The following is a 15,302-nucleotide window of genomic DNA, read 5'->3' as shown; positions in this document are numbered from 1 at the left end:
AATTCTCCCTCAAATATCAGCTTCACTTTTTTCCTCGGAACTTTTCCCTCTGCTGCTGTGTCATTTACTTTCTCACCTGGAGATTTACAGCCCGCAGGAATTTCTCGGAATGTTCTCCATGCGATGGTTGTTAGAGCTGTCGCGTAATTCATGCAGAAACAATGACCAACAAATAGATGATTGTTTTGGCTACAAGCTCCCTGAGAATTGTCTCAAGCACTTTTTGGGTACCTATGCGTTGTGTACCACCAACAAGAAATTACGGGGGAATAAATTAAAATCACATTTATGTTCATTTAGAGATTTGACATAAAGTGGTTTTCCGGGGATGGCTCTTTGTAGAGTCTCAAGACGAGGAGTTTTCTTTGTTCATTTAGGCTTTTAGTTATGAAGATGAGGAGGAGGAATGATTTTTTGGGACTGCTCAAATTATTCTCTACAAGATAATTGTTTTAAGGGCGTATCAAAGAGGGGGTTTGGGAGTCTGAATTTCCCTTAAAAATTCATGAAGCTCTGGGATTTTCTTTGGAGATCATAAAAAAAAGTTATTTTAAGGCTGAAAATTACATAAAAAATTTTGAAGGGAAATTATCAAACGTTATGAAAGAACGCTTTAAAAAAAAATAACAAACATTTATAAAAACTGTAAGAAACTCATAAGAAATTGTTTAAAAAAAACCATTAGAAATGAATGTCAAATGTTAAAAAAAATGTTTAATATTAGAAAAGAACCGTAAAATGTTAAAAAAAAACATTGTTTAAATGTTTGAAAAAGAATAGTAAAATGTTAGAAAAACAACATCAAGCTTTTAAAACGTCTAACGTTAAATAAAAATTTTCAAATGTTTAAAAAAGAATCGTCAAACGTTAAAAATTAACACCAAACGTTAGAAATGAAACGTAAAGTTTTTGTTAAAAAAACAAGTGTCAAGCCGATTTTTAAACAGTTTTAGACGTCATTGAAATAAACAAAAAACAAAATACTTCTTTAAATAAATTTCTAACTCTGCTCCTGGATTGTTTAGATCGTTTAAATGCTTTAAATAATTAAGGAATTTTTACTGAAATTTCTTCAAGAGATAGGACTTTCTGATTAATCGTTTAGGCTGCTAAACTGTTACAAAAAAAGAAAATAATGTCGAATTTTAAGGTTTAGTTCTAGAAAAATTATATTAATTCGCCTAAGAAATTTTCTATCCAATCTGCATTTACTTAAGCCTCTGAAGAAAAACTAAAGAGCTTCGAAAGCTGTGGAAAATATTTTTTACATCTGTATAAGCATTGCAAAGTATCCTCCTAAAACCTCTTCAGTACTGAATTAAAAGTGAAAAAAAAACTTTCAATTTTTAAAATTAAATAGAAAAATAAGTAATTTAATTTGCAATAATTATGCATTTTGATCCAGGCGATGTTGGGATTAAATCACAAATATAAAGTGAAACTCGTGCGTGATTTGTTGGACGCTATTAAAAGAACATAAGATTTAATCAGGTTTTAAAGTGAAAACTTTGCACAATATTTTTTTCGTGTGTGGTAGCAAAATGATTTAGCCCGAAACTAAACTAAAACACTTTGATGCCTTTTTGATGAAATTTATTTGCTGACAAAATGATTAGCCATTTATTGTGGTGTGAAATTTATACACAGCTAAAATGGCAAAAAGAAGTTAATTTTATGGGAAGAGAGTGAGAGAAATGTGTGCCCAAGAATCTTTCCAAAGCAAGATAAATTGATCCACTTTTTCTTGCCGTACTCACAGCCTTGGCATTGAATTGTGGGCTCATTGAATAAATGATGAAGCAACGCTGGAATTTGGATCAGCATCCAAAAGGTTGGTGGAATTGCTCCAAATGATTTGAATTTCTTTTACTCATTTTTTTGGCGAGAAAATTCATGAAAAATCAACGAAAAAAAAGATAAATTAGCCACTCTGGTTTTGTTTGAATTAGTAGTTGGTTATTTCAACAAATTATGCAGAAAAGAAATGAGAGCTCTAATTAATATTGAGTGGATTTGGTACCTAAATTATTTATCAAATTTCTCTAATTGCGAGAGTTTATGATGTATTTTCAGACTATCGGAAAAATATTATTCAAAAAAAGTTTCAGGGGAAACTTTCTATGAGTTTTTGGGAATTTATTAGGGTTGAGCTCTTCATGTGTTTGGCTCAATTTTTTGGAGGTCTCAATGGTTCATTTCTTATGCATTTTGATGGGTTTTTGTGTCAATGAATGATGTAAGAGGTGTACATGAAGGGAATTTCGAAGAAACTCCACGTCTTGCTGGGGAAAAATTGCATTTCGAGCGCCAAAATTGCCATTTAAAAGTTTCACGGAATACCATGACGATGGAATACAAATCACACGACTATTATTCAATATTTAGTCAGTTAAATTTATGGCATATTAACCAATAATATGCAGTAGAGATATTTTTGCCAAATACCCCAATTATTGTAAAATAAATTCTAAAATAATTGAGCTAAATTACTTGACAGAGTTGTTCTTCAGGCGAGAAATTTGTGAAATAAATTCAAAATACTTCCATGTGTGCTTCGGGGCAAGAATATGTACAACAAAGTTTCAAGAATTAACAAATAGAAGTTCCGCATGATTTATTCGTTGATTATATAAGGTATGCAGCGTCTTTGAGATAATCCCTGCAGATGTTTGCAAAATTATTTGCGCAAATTTTGTCACAACTGGGTGATTTTCTCCGCGACGTCTCACTTTCACTGCAAATGGCGCGATTTCTTGGCAAAATGAGGAAGAACACACAGAGAGAATCCCAAATGAGGGAGGGCCCCATCTCTTCTGCATTCCTTCCAACGCGATCTCAATTCCAAATGTGCAGCAAAACCCATTGAGTATTCACGACATTCAGCGTCACGATTCGTACAATAGGAATATTCCTTAAACGCCATCGCAATGTGCAAGATGCGGCGAAGTAGGTGAAAAAAAGATTTTGCCATTCATGAGGTTTTAATACCTCGAAGGTCTTCGCAAAGGCATCACAATTCTGCCATCTGTGTACGGATCTTTCTCTGAGCTATTGAGGAAAAAACTCACGCGACGCCCATAAGATCTCTCGATGAGGTTTAATTGATGGCCAGTTGGTGAGATTTTATTACTAATCCCCACATTTGGGGCTGCTGCGGGTCTTTCAAACCGCATAATATTACAATTCAGCAGGAGGGACATAATCTGCAATTCAGACTGTCCAAAAGTGACAGAGAAAAGTGGCTTAGTTGATGTGTGCTTGTGGAGAAAGGACCGGGCAATTTACACCTGTTGAACTACCCAAAAGCCGGTGATTTAAAGTGCTTGGAATAGATTTAAATTTTTGGCTTTAGACTCCACACCACACAATTAAGATCGTCAGATAGAGAAATGGACAAGGCGCTGCAATTTGGAGAAATTGTCAGCCATAATGGAGACATAAAAAACAATATCTTATAGAGCAGGAATTTTATAGTCTTACTTATAGGTTGTGAATGTTACTAATGCACTTTAAATGCCATAAATATATAGATATCATGCCACAATATATGATTGAGAGACTCTTAATATAAAAGTATTAGCGTCTGGGATACATTTTAGATTGATTTTCTTAAGTTTCTTTATTCTTGAGAGCTAATTAATGGAAAATTTAAATATTCAATGGTTTTGATCAAATATTGAACTACATTTGACCCAAACTATTTAAATTTTCAAATCAATTTTTATTTTAATGGAATATCATGCTTTTAAAAATAATATTTTCAATAATTTTTTCTATTATTTTGAGTAAAATTAATGGAAAATAAATTTTCATTCAATACCTTTGATCAAATATTGAATAATTTTTAATCCAAATTCACTAAAAATTCAAATACAAAATTAATTTAACTGATTTTCGTGTTTTATATATTTTGCTCTTAATTTTCAATTACATTGAGCCAAATTGATGTAAGAATTATTAGTTTTCATTCAATACCTTTGATCAAAAATTGTATCATTTTTGACTCAAACCTTTTAAATTTTCAAATCAATTATAATGTAACGGAATATTATCTTTTTTTTTTAATTTTATTTCAATCTAATTAATAGAAAAGGTAATTTTATGCAATGGTAATCTCAATCAAATATTGCTCAAAAATTGACCTATCAATCTTAAGAGGATTAACTTCTTATATTCTTTAAAAGTTAATTAAATTTCTTACCAAAAAAACATTCCAAAGTATTTCAAAATTAATTTAAAGCCCAAGTTCTCCCCCAAAAAATCAATTTAAACCCTCACGCAACATCCCACATAAAACCCTAATTGATTGAATAACAAAATATAAGATCTTCTCTTGATTGCTTTCGTTGGGCATCACGAAAATTCTTTCCCATCATCCTCACGAGAGAAAGAAAAAAAAAATTAAGACCCTCCAGGAGACTCAGCTGTGAGCAGGTAGATTGAGTGACGTGCTATAGGGTGTTTTATTGTTGAAGCAGCTTTCGGTTTCAGTGCAAACCAAGCAAAGAGTGAATACAAAAAAAACATCTCATATACACACCTCATCCGGAAAGATCGAGCTGTTGAGGAAATCAATAAATATTTCACACATAATAATGCACTCTGGCGCAACAGAGACGAATATCAATTGAGCCTCTTCGCTATTGCATCACATTGTGGATTTACTTCTTCTCTCCTCGCACAGAGGAAGTGGGGCAGAAAATGAGGAGGTGATTTTTATTGATTTAAGTCATCTTGTGGTCATAGATTCGTGTCTGTCTGAGAGGATTTTTTCTTGGGAACATGAAAAAATAATTTAGAGAGCTTCAGAGCCCATAAGAGCGGATCGAAAGGATGAGGATAATGAGGGGCATTTTTTCGTCTTCAATCAATTTTTTTTCTAACCCATTGAAGAACCCTTCTTCTTCTCATCTTGACGCATCCCTTTGATGTCCTCATGATCGTCTGGACTGCTTCTCACTCAACAGCACAGCTTATTCGAATATCATTAAGGGTTCAGAGCTCATGTTGCATTATATGGTGGAATTCCACACCAAATTGAATTTCTCTGTGCCTAAATTGACGACCGCGCGCGTAATGGCCTTCAACAATGCAAGAAATCCATTTGCGTGGCAATTCAGAAAGGAAAATTGTGGGTGGAAAAAAGGAAAAGTTTGTCACGTTGTGCCCCCTTGAAAGATCACTCTTCAATTTAGCTTGTTGTTAGGAGAAGGCATACAAACAAATAGAAACGTGCCAAATTGCACCTCATTATGGATTCATTGCGAGTCATAACTCTGCCACAGAGGTTGCCGGAGAAAAGAGCTGACTGACTGAGACGTTGCGCGGTGGAACGTGCTCGCCAGCCCGAACAATGATCACACAAGAGTATATTTCTCTGGGACACTTCCCACAGGGCTTCCAATCTTTCCGCGTGCCTGGCTTTTGGTTGTCTCGCGCTACTCCCGCCCCACTCACAGCGCGCGAATCGTCACCAAAAGCTGGGGAAGACATCCACTGATGCGCGCCAAGAAAAGATGATACGCGATGTGACCCTATTTCCCACAAACAAACGACTTCTTGAGATGTTTTGCTAAAAAACACCAAGAAAACAACGCAGCTCAAAAGAAATGCCAATGGCGATGGGTCTCTATAGCTGTGAGATGTGTGCGAATTTTTTCAAAAATATTGCGACGATTGAGTCATTAATCTCATGCGATGTGGAATTGTTTCGTCTTCGCATCAAGATGGGCTTCTTGATCTTGAAAAGACAAGAAGTGGTTTCTCTTTCGACACTCACCGCCGAAGAGATTCCAATAAAATTTATAACATTTTTTCCAAGCTCGTGGCTTTAAATTAACTTCTATTTTAATGTTTTGTAAATTGTTCTAATAAAAATTAAGATTTCTTGAAAATGAAAGTGATTTTCTTTAAGATTTTTGATTGGGCCAATAAATGTTCAATCATGATTGAGTCAAAGAGATTGATCAATGATTGGTTAACAATTGAAAGATAAATTATGTGAATCAATCAATTTATTAAATTATTGAACGTCAATTGTTCAATATCAAGTCAAATCTAATTGATCAATAATTGGCCCTCTGTGCGAAACTACCATTGACTCAATATTGATACTATATTGTGTCAATTTAAAATCAATTAATTTTTAATGGCGAAATATTAGGTTTGGTCAATTATTGCCAATTATGTATCAATAAAAAAATCACGTTTAAACATAATTAATTTAAAAATTTGATTACCAATTGAGTAATTGTTATTTATCAATCAGATTAATCAATAATTGAGCATCTCTGAGGATATTTTTTGACTCAATTTGGAGCTCAATAATTGATCAATTTTTTGGCAAATTTTGTTTATTCATTTGTTTGTTATTTTTATTCTTTTCGCACAATGAATAAACTTATTATAAAAAATATTATTTTTCAAATAAATTTTAACGCATATTCTGGTCCAGCCGGGTATCTCTTTCATTCTCTATTTTCACCTTCTCTTGCATTCTCTATATTTCCAAGCTCATTTCACAGACGATTTTATTTTCGCCTGGCAATAGACAAAGTAGATAACAGCCAAAGAATTTGAACATAAAACCCCAACGAACTTAATCCAATTTAAGCTCCAGCGAAAAAAGAAAGAAAACAACATGTAAGCTCTTTACAGAAACGCACCAGATTTATTTGTGCATCAAAACAAGCCCCACAAAGCGCAAGAATTGCACATTTATTTATCTATTTTGCGTGTCGTTTATGCAAATGAAATATATGTTACTTTTAGTTCCATTTAGTCACATATATAATGTAGTTAGTTGTGTTCTCATCCCTATAGAATATTTCCACGTACATATCCTGTATAACGTCTATCTATCACAATTTGATTTCCATTTTCATCACAAACAATCTTTTCTTCTAGAAAATAAAAAAAAATCAGTGTGAAAATCACCACACTGTGTCATATATATATTTAGTTTATATCCTCTCTGAAGGTGTTTGTCCTTGTGGAGGAATCGTGCTGTTGTTGAAATCAATTTCCACACATTTTGGATTTTCTTTTACATGGACTTCTTTGGGGAATCAGGGATAGCTTCTCGTGGGGGTGTAAAGCTTAGCATCATGATGTGTCGTGCGTAGGCTTTTGTGTTGCGGAACATTGAGTCAGTGCCGTGAAGACGATCCAGGACGCCCAACACTCCGAAGCAGTTGTTGAATCTGAAGAAGAAAAATCAAAGAATTATTTTTTCAGGAAGGTTTTTTTTTCAGAAAATTAGTCTCTTACTTGAGATGATGAAAATCATGAGCTTCTGGACTTGGGAAGAAGGGCAAATGGTATCCGGAGTGAGCATTGAGAGTCGATAGGATTGCAAGAGAGAACCATAGCCATGCTGTAGCCACGTGGCTTCCCATGATGAGGACACCCAGGAATGGGGGTAGCAAGTTACTGAAGATGTGCTCAATGGGGTGGCAGTAGACGGCAGTTACGGAAATTGGGGCCGTCCATTCGTGATGCTGCTTGTGGATGAATTTGTAGATGTGCTTGTTGTGCAGGAAGCGGTGGGAGTAGTAGAAGCCAATCTCCTCCACGAGGATACAAACGGCCAATTCCAGAAGGACCCAGTGGAAGGTAGGCAGCTCTCGGTTGGGAACAATTCCACGGTAGGTCATGACCTTGTACGCTAGGAGATTCATGGGAATGCCTACGATGAACTGATTGAACAGCACCGTTGATATGACCTGCATGAGTCTCTTGTTGTCCACGGGTTCATTCGTTCCAGGTTGAATCTTGTACTTCCTCAGAGCAGCTGGCTTATTCGTGATGTCCATTATCGTGTACAAACCACCAAAGAACCAATAAACGAAAATCGTGAGGGCTGTACTTCCGATGACCCACAGCGTAAAGTCATCTTCTCCTGCAAAATAAATATACATTTCTCCTTATCAACGTCTCGGAATTGAGGATTGAGTGGCAAAATGCCACACCACGGATGTAGTTTATCAATATCGCATTCGATGATGTGCTAAACATCATCTCTCTGCCAATTAGCAATTGCCCACCCACCATATCCCTCCGCATGTGACCACAGAAGCATCCCCAGTGCACGGGCAGAAAATCAATATGCAATTAGTTTTAAAACAACTACCGTCCAGCCTGAAGGCGGCTGAAAGCTCGCAAATGAAAAGTCAACATTAATTAATCACATTTTTTTCGCGCATAAAAGCACGTTCAACATTTCAACCGAGTGCTCAGCAACTTGGTGATAAAAAAAGCACGCCTCGGGAGAGAAAGCACTATCAGTGTGTGTGGACTTTTGAACTTGCGAGGTAAATGACGCTATGTGAGATTCATGCTCTCAAGAATGAATTTGCTAAAAAGGAAAAGGTCAGAAAAGTCCAGCGGAATTGTTGATAGTAGACTAAAATTATAAATTTATTATTTTTAGCAGATAAGTTTTAGGATTCGTTTCTTTTTCATCTCTAAATTAAGTTAAGAGAATGTGAAATTTGAACCCGGCGTTTCCATGCCTGTTACAAGTAGCATAACAATGTTTTTCTTGCTCTTTACTGATTAGATTATTTCCCCTTTGAGTTTATTATAAGAAAACAATATACATACAGCTTGTGCTTTGCAAAGTTTTCTCAACATTCTACATATTTGTCTTTTTGGGATAAAAATCCAATTCACATTTTTTAGGAAACAAATAAAGCAAAATCAACAATATGTCTCTTTATCTGAAAAGAATTTTATTTTATTCACATTAAAGATATTTTAAGCGTCTGGAAAAAGTTAAATATTTTCTTACTAAAAAAAAACCAACTGAAAGCTTTTTAAAAGCTTATAGCAGGGCTTACAGACAACATTCTTTTAAGATATTATTCGAAAGCTTTCAATAATTAAAAATTATATTTTATTGAAGAATAGTATTATTATTTTTTTATTTTATAAAAGTTCTATCGAGGCAAGAACAATTATTTATTCATTGAAAGCTATAAAAGCTTTAAATTTTTCTTGAGAAAAATTTTAATAAGTTTTCATACAAAACCCACCAGAAAGTTTATTTGAAAATTAAAGTTTTTTAACATTCATTTGAGATTTTATTTTAAAGCTCCGAATCAATAAAAAGAATAAAATTAATTTAGTTTATAGTTTGTAGTAACTATATAATTTTAATTTTTCCTATTTGAGGAAACCATTCATTCAAAAGCTATAATAAAAAAATATAAAAAGGTTTAATAAATTAATATTTTTATTCATTCTTTAAATTACTTTTGGAAATTTTCCTAGCGCATGGGAAAAACAAAACAATTTTCTTACATAATAAAACATATATAATAAAAAGCTCGTGTGAAAGTTCAAATCCCACAACCTTCTTATTTTAAAGCTCCTAAATCAATAGGGGAACGTGGCCCAATTCGGACCCCCTAAATTCTGTTTCAGAAGGATTGAAAAAAGTCCTATAAAAAGGAATTAAATCTTTCCAAGTGTGGTACCATTGGAAAGGTCATTTAATAGGCTAACTTTGTTCCATAGATGCAAACATTCTAACTCTTACCTGTTCTGAGAAATAATGTAATTAAAAAAAGTTGCTAAAATTGCACTTTTTCACCACGGTGTTCTAATTGCGACCCCCCGAGTGTTCCAATTGCGACCCCCTGTTTTTGCCGTAATTTGTGGGTTTTTCACTAGTAGATCACTTTTATCACTACTATAAATAGGAAAAACACCATGAATTACCCGGAAAAGCCGGAAAATCAAGAATTTATTTTCATTTTTCCCCACATTTGTTTTGACATTTCGCCCTTGAGGTGACTACACACACTTTCACACACACCGACAATTGCGCACTCACTGACGTAATTCGCAGAAAATCCACGAAAATTCTTCTGAGGAATGCGTAAATTACACTAACTACACTCCCCTTTGGCTTTAGGAACATTTTCACTGCGAAAAAACTTTCAATAAACGTGAAAAAATATTGATTTTCCCGAAATCAAAACACAGCGCGGTCTGTGTGAGAAAGACACTTCTACACTACTACACGCACGCGCGACAGCTTTACCGTGGTGAGTGGTGGAAATAGACGGTCCGAATTGGAACATTTTGGGGGTCGCAATTAGACCATTCTGCATGTATAACATTTTCACTTAATTATTTAATATACCTAAAATCTTTCAAAAAATTGTAAATCAAGTAATAAACTAGACCCTCTAAGCTACAGAAACGCGGCATAATATGAGACATAATAGTGGGAAAAAAACTCATATCAACTTAGTTTCTAAAATCAGAAAATGTCGGCCAAGTGCTGAAAATGAATTTTGATTTTTTATTCGTCCTGTTGTGTACCAAATTAATTTATTTTAGGCGCTAACGTTACCTTACTATAATATCTTCATAATGTAGTGATACTAATTTTATAATATTTCGTCATTTACGAGAAAAAGGGGCGGTCGCAATTGGGCGGCGGTCCGATTTGGGCCACGTTCCCCTAAATTTTTTTTCAAAAGTCATTAAAAAATTATTCCATGACTTTGAATTTTTTTTAAGACTATGCTATACCTACTTTAAAGCATTATTGCGTAGAATTTAGCTGTTAAAATGAGTTGTTTTTCTGCACTATCACACCTTCATACTAAACAACTTCACGTGTTCACGACCACACTCAACGTAGAAACTTTAAAAGTCTTTAACTATCCAACACAACATTCTTCATCCAAAAAGAGCGTGGAAAGTGTGCGTGTTATGAAAGCCAATGGGAAGGGAAGGCAAAGTCTAATTTTTTCTATTAGTTTATAATTTTTATTTACCTGTAATGTCTAGGAATTTATCCCACTGTGACTGCCAGAAATCTCCAGAAGCTCCCCAGAAGCGTTGGAGGTGCCTTGCAGGAAGATCGAAAGGTTCAGAAAAGATTGAATTGGACATTCTTTGATTTGTTAAGAACTCCCGTAAAAGTCTTTTATAACGGTCTGTTGGACTAAGCCGTTCTCGAGGAATGAACTACGTGGCTTGAATTGCTAAGAACGAGTGAGATTCTTGTGGAGAGGCACTGAGACTACACTCCAGGCAACACTCCAGATGATGATAATAAAAAATCGCTTTAACTTTGTTTGGAATCACAAAATAGGTCTGTTTAAGCTTGATAACGATCCTCTGGTTGTTTTTACATTTTTTCTTGCACCCGCCTGCACTAGATTGCGCGAATGTTTTGTAAATAGTCCCAATGCACGGATCAGGGATTTTGTGCTAATTAAATTACAAAAAGATCAAAAAATTCACGATCTTCGCGACAAATTCCTCCTCCACGATCGCCGTTCTTAACTCAACTGAAACACCCAATGGAGTGGGGGCTTTGTTCCACAACTCCGCGGGCTTATTTGTCTCTCCATAATCGCTATAAAGCACTTTGTTTGTATCACTTGGTATTTGTGCAGTGTATGATGAGAGATCGTCTTCGCGGGTTAGACCTCGCGCATACAGAGACAAGAAAAAGCGAATCATCTGGATGAGAGAGGAGAGAGAGATGTTAATTAAGCGGCAATTGAAGCAATGCGTCGATACTCCATTATAATGGACGGTTAATGTGTTTGTGATTCATCTCCTCCTCGTATATAGGAATTCATTGTGCGAATGCTCGCTTTTGATGCAACAAATTGCCCCCTATTCTCTGTCAACGAGTGTCTGAATTAAGTTGGATTAGCTTTGGTGCTGCTAAGTATGAGGACTCATGCACTCAGACAGCAGAGTGTTGATGTCTGAGCATCAGCTTTTGGCGCGAAGAGAAGTCATTTGGAGGGAAAGATATATCGTTGTAATGGTCGCTCTAAATCAGTTGTATGATCTGCAATCTTCGGAAGTGGTTAACTGTGAGAGCTAAGGGGCTGATCATTAATTTAATTAAATGCACGGAATAGCAGGGCGTCGAAAGTTTTGACTTAAATTGTAAGGATTCTTTTGGATTTTTTGATCCTGATTCTGCCGGAAAATTAAACTACTAACTTAACTAGGTGAAAAACCTACTAACTATCTAACTAACTTTATTCTAATACTTGTTTCTATTGCAAGAACATCAGAATTCAAAAATTTTCTGCACTTTCTGCCTAGAAAATCTTCCAGGAACTTTTATTAAAAGATATTATAAAATAAATAAGAAGAAGAATCCTAACGTTTTGAAGAAGCGTTCTGATTGGCTAATAAATTCAAGACAATGCATTTTCATTGGCTCTCCGCTTACTTAAGGGGTGGAGTCTCATTGCAAGGTTAATTTGAACAAAGTTACAATGAAAATTAGAAATAATTCCCTCTTGGGTGCATATTATTCATTTATTGTGCAACCTCACTCTGAAGGGAACTTTCCACGGAACTGTGTGACGCAATTAAGTGATAATCGCCTCAATAATTTATGAGAGAATAACATAAAAAAAGCTCTGTATTCTCACCATGTAAGCGTATTCCTGAAAGCTGCAAATCCCACAAGGAGAGAGCTTAGGATAAAAAGGACGCTGTAGAGCGATGAAAGGACGCTTGTTCTCTGATTTTCCACTGAATTTTCTGCTGCACTTTGGCGTTCCATTCTAAAAGAAAATATAAATTTTCTGTAAATTGACTTTAAAACATTTTTCATAATAAAGAGATTTTCCCGCCATGCAGCCTACATTGCGGCAACAAAGGAATCTCACAATTGCGCGAATTTTATCGTGTCGTCGGTGCGATTTAATTGTAGATTAGCAAATCCCCCGGTGCGACAACAATATAATATAAGGACCTTATGGTGATTAATCGATATGTTGATAAAATTGAACTTTTTCCATTAACCGATAATGGCTTTTTATTGCGAGAGCGCGGGGCGTGATGTGAGGGTGGTACAGGTAAAAATCAATTTAATTGCCTTCCCATGCAACCCAGCTTTTCCATTTCCTCCCACTAAATAATTCACACACATATTCGGTGCAGAAGTTGTGAATATTTTAAACGAAGAAATAGCTCCAAGGTGGGCGGAAGGATTTCCGAAAGAAAGCTTTTTGGGGACGTCCCTGGAGGAATGCAAGAAATCCTTCACTGAAGTCCTCCAATTCGCCCCCCGCAAATGCATTGTACTAAAATTTCGCAATTGCTGAGGTTTTTTGCAAATTAAATTCTCTCCCTTAATTCCAGAATGATTCAACCCCAAGTTAGCACCACAATAATCTATTAATTCATAGCGAGCAATTACCTTTCAATCGATTGTGTTTCACTTTAATTTTGTCCACTAATTGTGACCACCGAAATTTGAGAAAAGCGAACTTTTGTGTTTAACTTTATACTGAGACGGTACTGCGTCGCATTTTGCCTCGAAGTTATCAAAATATTTGTGGGCAGCGCACGAGTGGCAACTTTCCGATAGGAAAAGTCTCGGAAATGGAAAGGGGAAAAGAAAGGTATGGAAAATGTGGAAATGCGCACTAACGGTCGCACACAAGTTTGAATTTGAATTTCCCGCAAAAGGAGAAGGAAAATTAAGAGGGGAAATTTAAGTTTGGATTTAAAAATTTGAGAAAAATGTGATTTTTCGTAGTGAGATTAAAGAAACTTTTCTATATTTATTTTTTTATTATTTAAAATTATAACTAAAACAAACATTTCTTACTAATTTCTTTGTTTAGAAAAATTGATATTCATTAGAAATCTTCATCGCTCTGATCTGGACGAACACTCTTGGCTCCTTCTCTGGTCAGATTTGCCAGACTTTCACTCTCATCATCATCTGTTGGGATATCATCTCCTGAAGAAATATTAAATTTAATTAAAACTTATAACAGATCCTTAAAAGCTCCTTACCGTCGAAATCCTGCATATCCAATTCACTGTCTGTGTCATCCTCGAGGGAGCTATCAAAGCGATTCTCCCTGTTAGTAGTTCCTCCCATTGCTCCAATAATTCTCCTCTCGCCACGATTTATAGCTCCTGTACGGATCCTCAGACGATTAGCTGATTGCTTCCTAGCCACGGAAGTTTCAGGTTCCTTTCTGGTGATTTCTTCCCTTGCTTTGGGTGTCTCATCCTTCAGGCGCATCATGTTATCCTCCTCCTCATCATCACTGTCCAGTAAACCCTCCGGAAGGACAGTCATTGAGCTCTCAGCTGCTGTACGCTGAATTGGGGAACCCAGAGATGCCTCAATAGTTGAATCTCTATTTGCCAGAGCACTTTTAAGGGCATCCACGGTACGATGTCGTGTCAAGTAGATATCAAAGAGCCCATTCAGCTCTTCTTCAAGCTTCTCAAACTCCTCAAGGTATGATGGGCGAACCTTCTGAAGAGCTAAAAGCCGTTGCTTGCTCCTATCCAGCTCCTGCTGCTTCCTCTGGAGTCTTGAATTGAGATTTGTTACTTCGTCACGCGTCTGTTCGAGGTAGGTCTTTGCAGATTGAGATTTGCTCTGAAGTGTTGAGAATGATGAAACCAGAGCATGTTCAACGCTTGAAAGCTCCATTGGGCGGTTAGCTTGATGTTCTCTTGTTTCCTAAAAATTAAGGAATTTTCAAAATGATTCTTAAAAATATTTAAAGATTTTTTTACACCTTGTTGAGGGGCTCTTTTCCCAAGAGATCATACAGGGATGCTCCTCTGTTGGTTAACTCCGTTGAAAGCTCCCTTACTCTACGAAGATCTTCAATCTGTAGAAAAGTTTTTATGGAATTGAAAAAAATGAAGAAATTGATTGATTTTGCAATTAAATAAATTCTCACCCTATCAGACAAATCAATCTCGTTTAACGTCTTCATCTCATCTTCTTGAGTCTTCACATCACTAGGAGCTTGAATGAGTACTGAGGTAATCTTTAGGAGTTCCTTTGCAGAAGCAACAGAGCTAGCATAGAGCTTCCTTGGATTTATTTTAATCCCTGCTTTTGTGATCTATAAGAAAAATCAATTTAATCAATAATCTTAATAAAAAAATTTCTTGAGTGTCTTACAAAGAATTCCGATGCTGCTCTTATCAGGAGGACCCTCTCTGCTTCACTTTCAGTCCCACCAGGAAGTGTTGTTCCAGGCTCAAGTCTAGCAGCTAACCAATTTAGCACATTGGCCACAATTTTGAAGCCAGCAATGCTCCCATATGGCGTATAGAGGGCAGACATTGGGAAGAATTCTGGATAGCCCAGAAGCTTCAGGTGCTCAGTGAGGTCTGGAAGAGAAAGTTTTTACTTGAGATGTTCAAGAAATTTATTAAATTATAAATAAAAAATACCTCTCACGTCGTTGAAAGTCATTTTCCTTGCAGTGATGTTTCTGTGGAACTGCCCAAAGGCGGTGTTTGTTGATTCCACCATCACC

General features: G+C 35.8%; 7 protein-coding genes across 14 annotated transcripts in view; 4 read left to right on the top strand and 3 right to left on the bottom strand.

Moving 5' to 3' along the window:
- The window catches only part of LOC129789858 (serine/arginine repetitive matrix protein 1-like), a 982,101-nt gene that overhangs the window by 51,300 nt on the left and 915,499 nt on the right, over window positions 1-15,302 (top strand). The gene's annotated exons all lie outside the window — the stretch shown is intronic.
- LOC129791241 (fatty acid synthase-like) overlaps window positions 1-15,302 on the top strand; it is a 1,176,504-nt gene that overhangs the window by 575,796 nt on the left and 585,406 nt on the right. The window lies entirely within an intron of this gene.
- The window catches only part of LOC129789856 (glutamine-dependent NAD(+) synthetase), a 932,624-nt gene that overhangs the window by 331,916 nt on the left and 585,406 nt on the right, over window positions 1-15,302 (top strand). The window lies entirely within an intron of this gene.
- LOC129789960 (pupal cuticle protein) overlaps window positions 1-15,302 on the bottom strand; it is a 1,201,887-nt gene that overhangs the window by 638,491 nt on the left and 548,094 nt on the right. The window lies entirely within an intron of this gene.
- Window positions 1-15,302, top strand: part of LOC129789919 (keratin, type I cytoskeletal 9-like) — a 480,279-nt gene that overhangs the window by 134,656 nt on the left and 330,321 nt on the right. The gene's annotated exons all lie outside the window — the stretch shown is intronic.
- On the bottom strand, window positions 6,644-13,333 carry LOC129789924 (fatty acid hydroxylase domain-containing protein 2). Its single transcript, XM_055827055.1, has 5 exons — window positions 13,199-13,333; window positions 12,426-12,560; window positions 10,794-10,867; window positions 7,270-7,900; window positions 6,644-7,202 (listed from the first exon to the last, which is right to left on the bottom strand). The coding sequence occupies exons 2-5, from the start codon at window positions 12,557-12,559 to the stop codon at window positions 7,046-7,048; spliced, it is 996 nt and encodes a 331-aa protein (XP_055683030.1). The 5' UTR covers window position 12,560; window positions 13,199-13,333; the 3' UTR covers window positions 6,644-7,045.
- On the bottom strand, window positions 13,644-15,257 carry LOC129791235 (clusterin-associated protein 1). The gene is made up of 6 exons (XM_055829304.1): window positions 15,217-15,257; window positions 14,942-15,153; window positions 14,715-14,882; window positions 14,547-14,642; window positions 13,804-14,488; window positions 13,644-13,747 (listed from the first exon to the last, which is right to left on the bottom strand). Exons 1-6 carry the CDS (start codon window positions 15,236-15,238, stop codon window positions 13,644-13,646), a joined length of 1,287 nt encoding a protein of 428 aa, XP_055685279.1. The 5' UTR covers window positions 15,239-15,257.

Source organism: Lutzomyia longipalpis, chromosome 2 (assembly GCF_024334085.1).
Source record: "Lutzomyia longipalpis isolate SR_M1_2022 chromosome 2, ASM2433408v1".
Taxonomy (NCBI): domain Eukaryota; kingdom Metazoa; phylum Arthropoda; class Insecta; order Diptera; family Psychodidae; genus Lutzomyia; species Lutzomyia longipalpis.
The sequence above is the reverse complement of the archived record's forward strand: the minus strand, read 5'-3'. Positions and strand labels throughout refer to the sequence as shown.

Bases quoted from the DNA above. Each gene is read 5' to 3' on its own strand.
- LOC129789924 (XM_055827055.1), bottom strand. From the start codon at position 12,559: ATGGAACGCCAAAGTGCAGCAGAAAATTCAGTGGAAAATCAGAGAACA. The intron at 10,868-12,425 runs GTGAGAATACAG...TCTTCCTGCAAG, and splicing joins TTCAGGAATACGCTTACATG to GCACCTCCAACGCTTCTGGG. The intron at 7,203-7,269 runs GTAAGAGACTAA...TTTCTTCTTCAG, and splicing joins CATGATTTTCATCATCTCAA to ATTCAACAACTGCTTCGGAG.
- LOC129791235 (XM_055829304.1), bottom strand. From the start codon at position 15,238: ATGACTTTCAACGACGTGAGAG. The intron at 15,154-15,216 runs GTATTTTTTATT...TTTCTCTTCCAG, and splicing joins GACTTTCAACGACGTGAGAG to ACCTCACTGAGCACCTGAAG. The intron at 13,748-13,803 runs GTAAGGAGCTTT...ATATTTCTTCAG, and splicing joins GGATATGCAGGATTTCGACG to GAGATGATATCCCAACAGAT.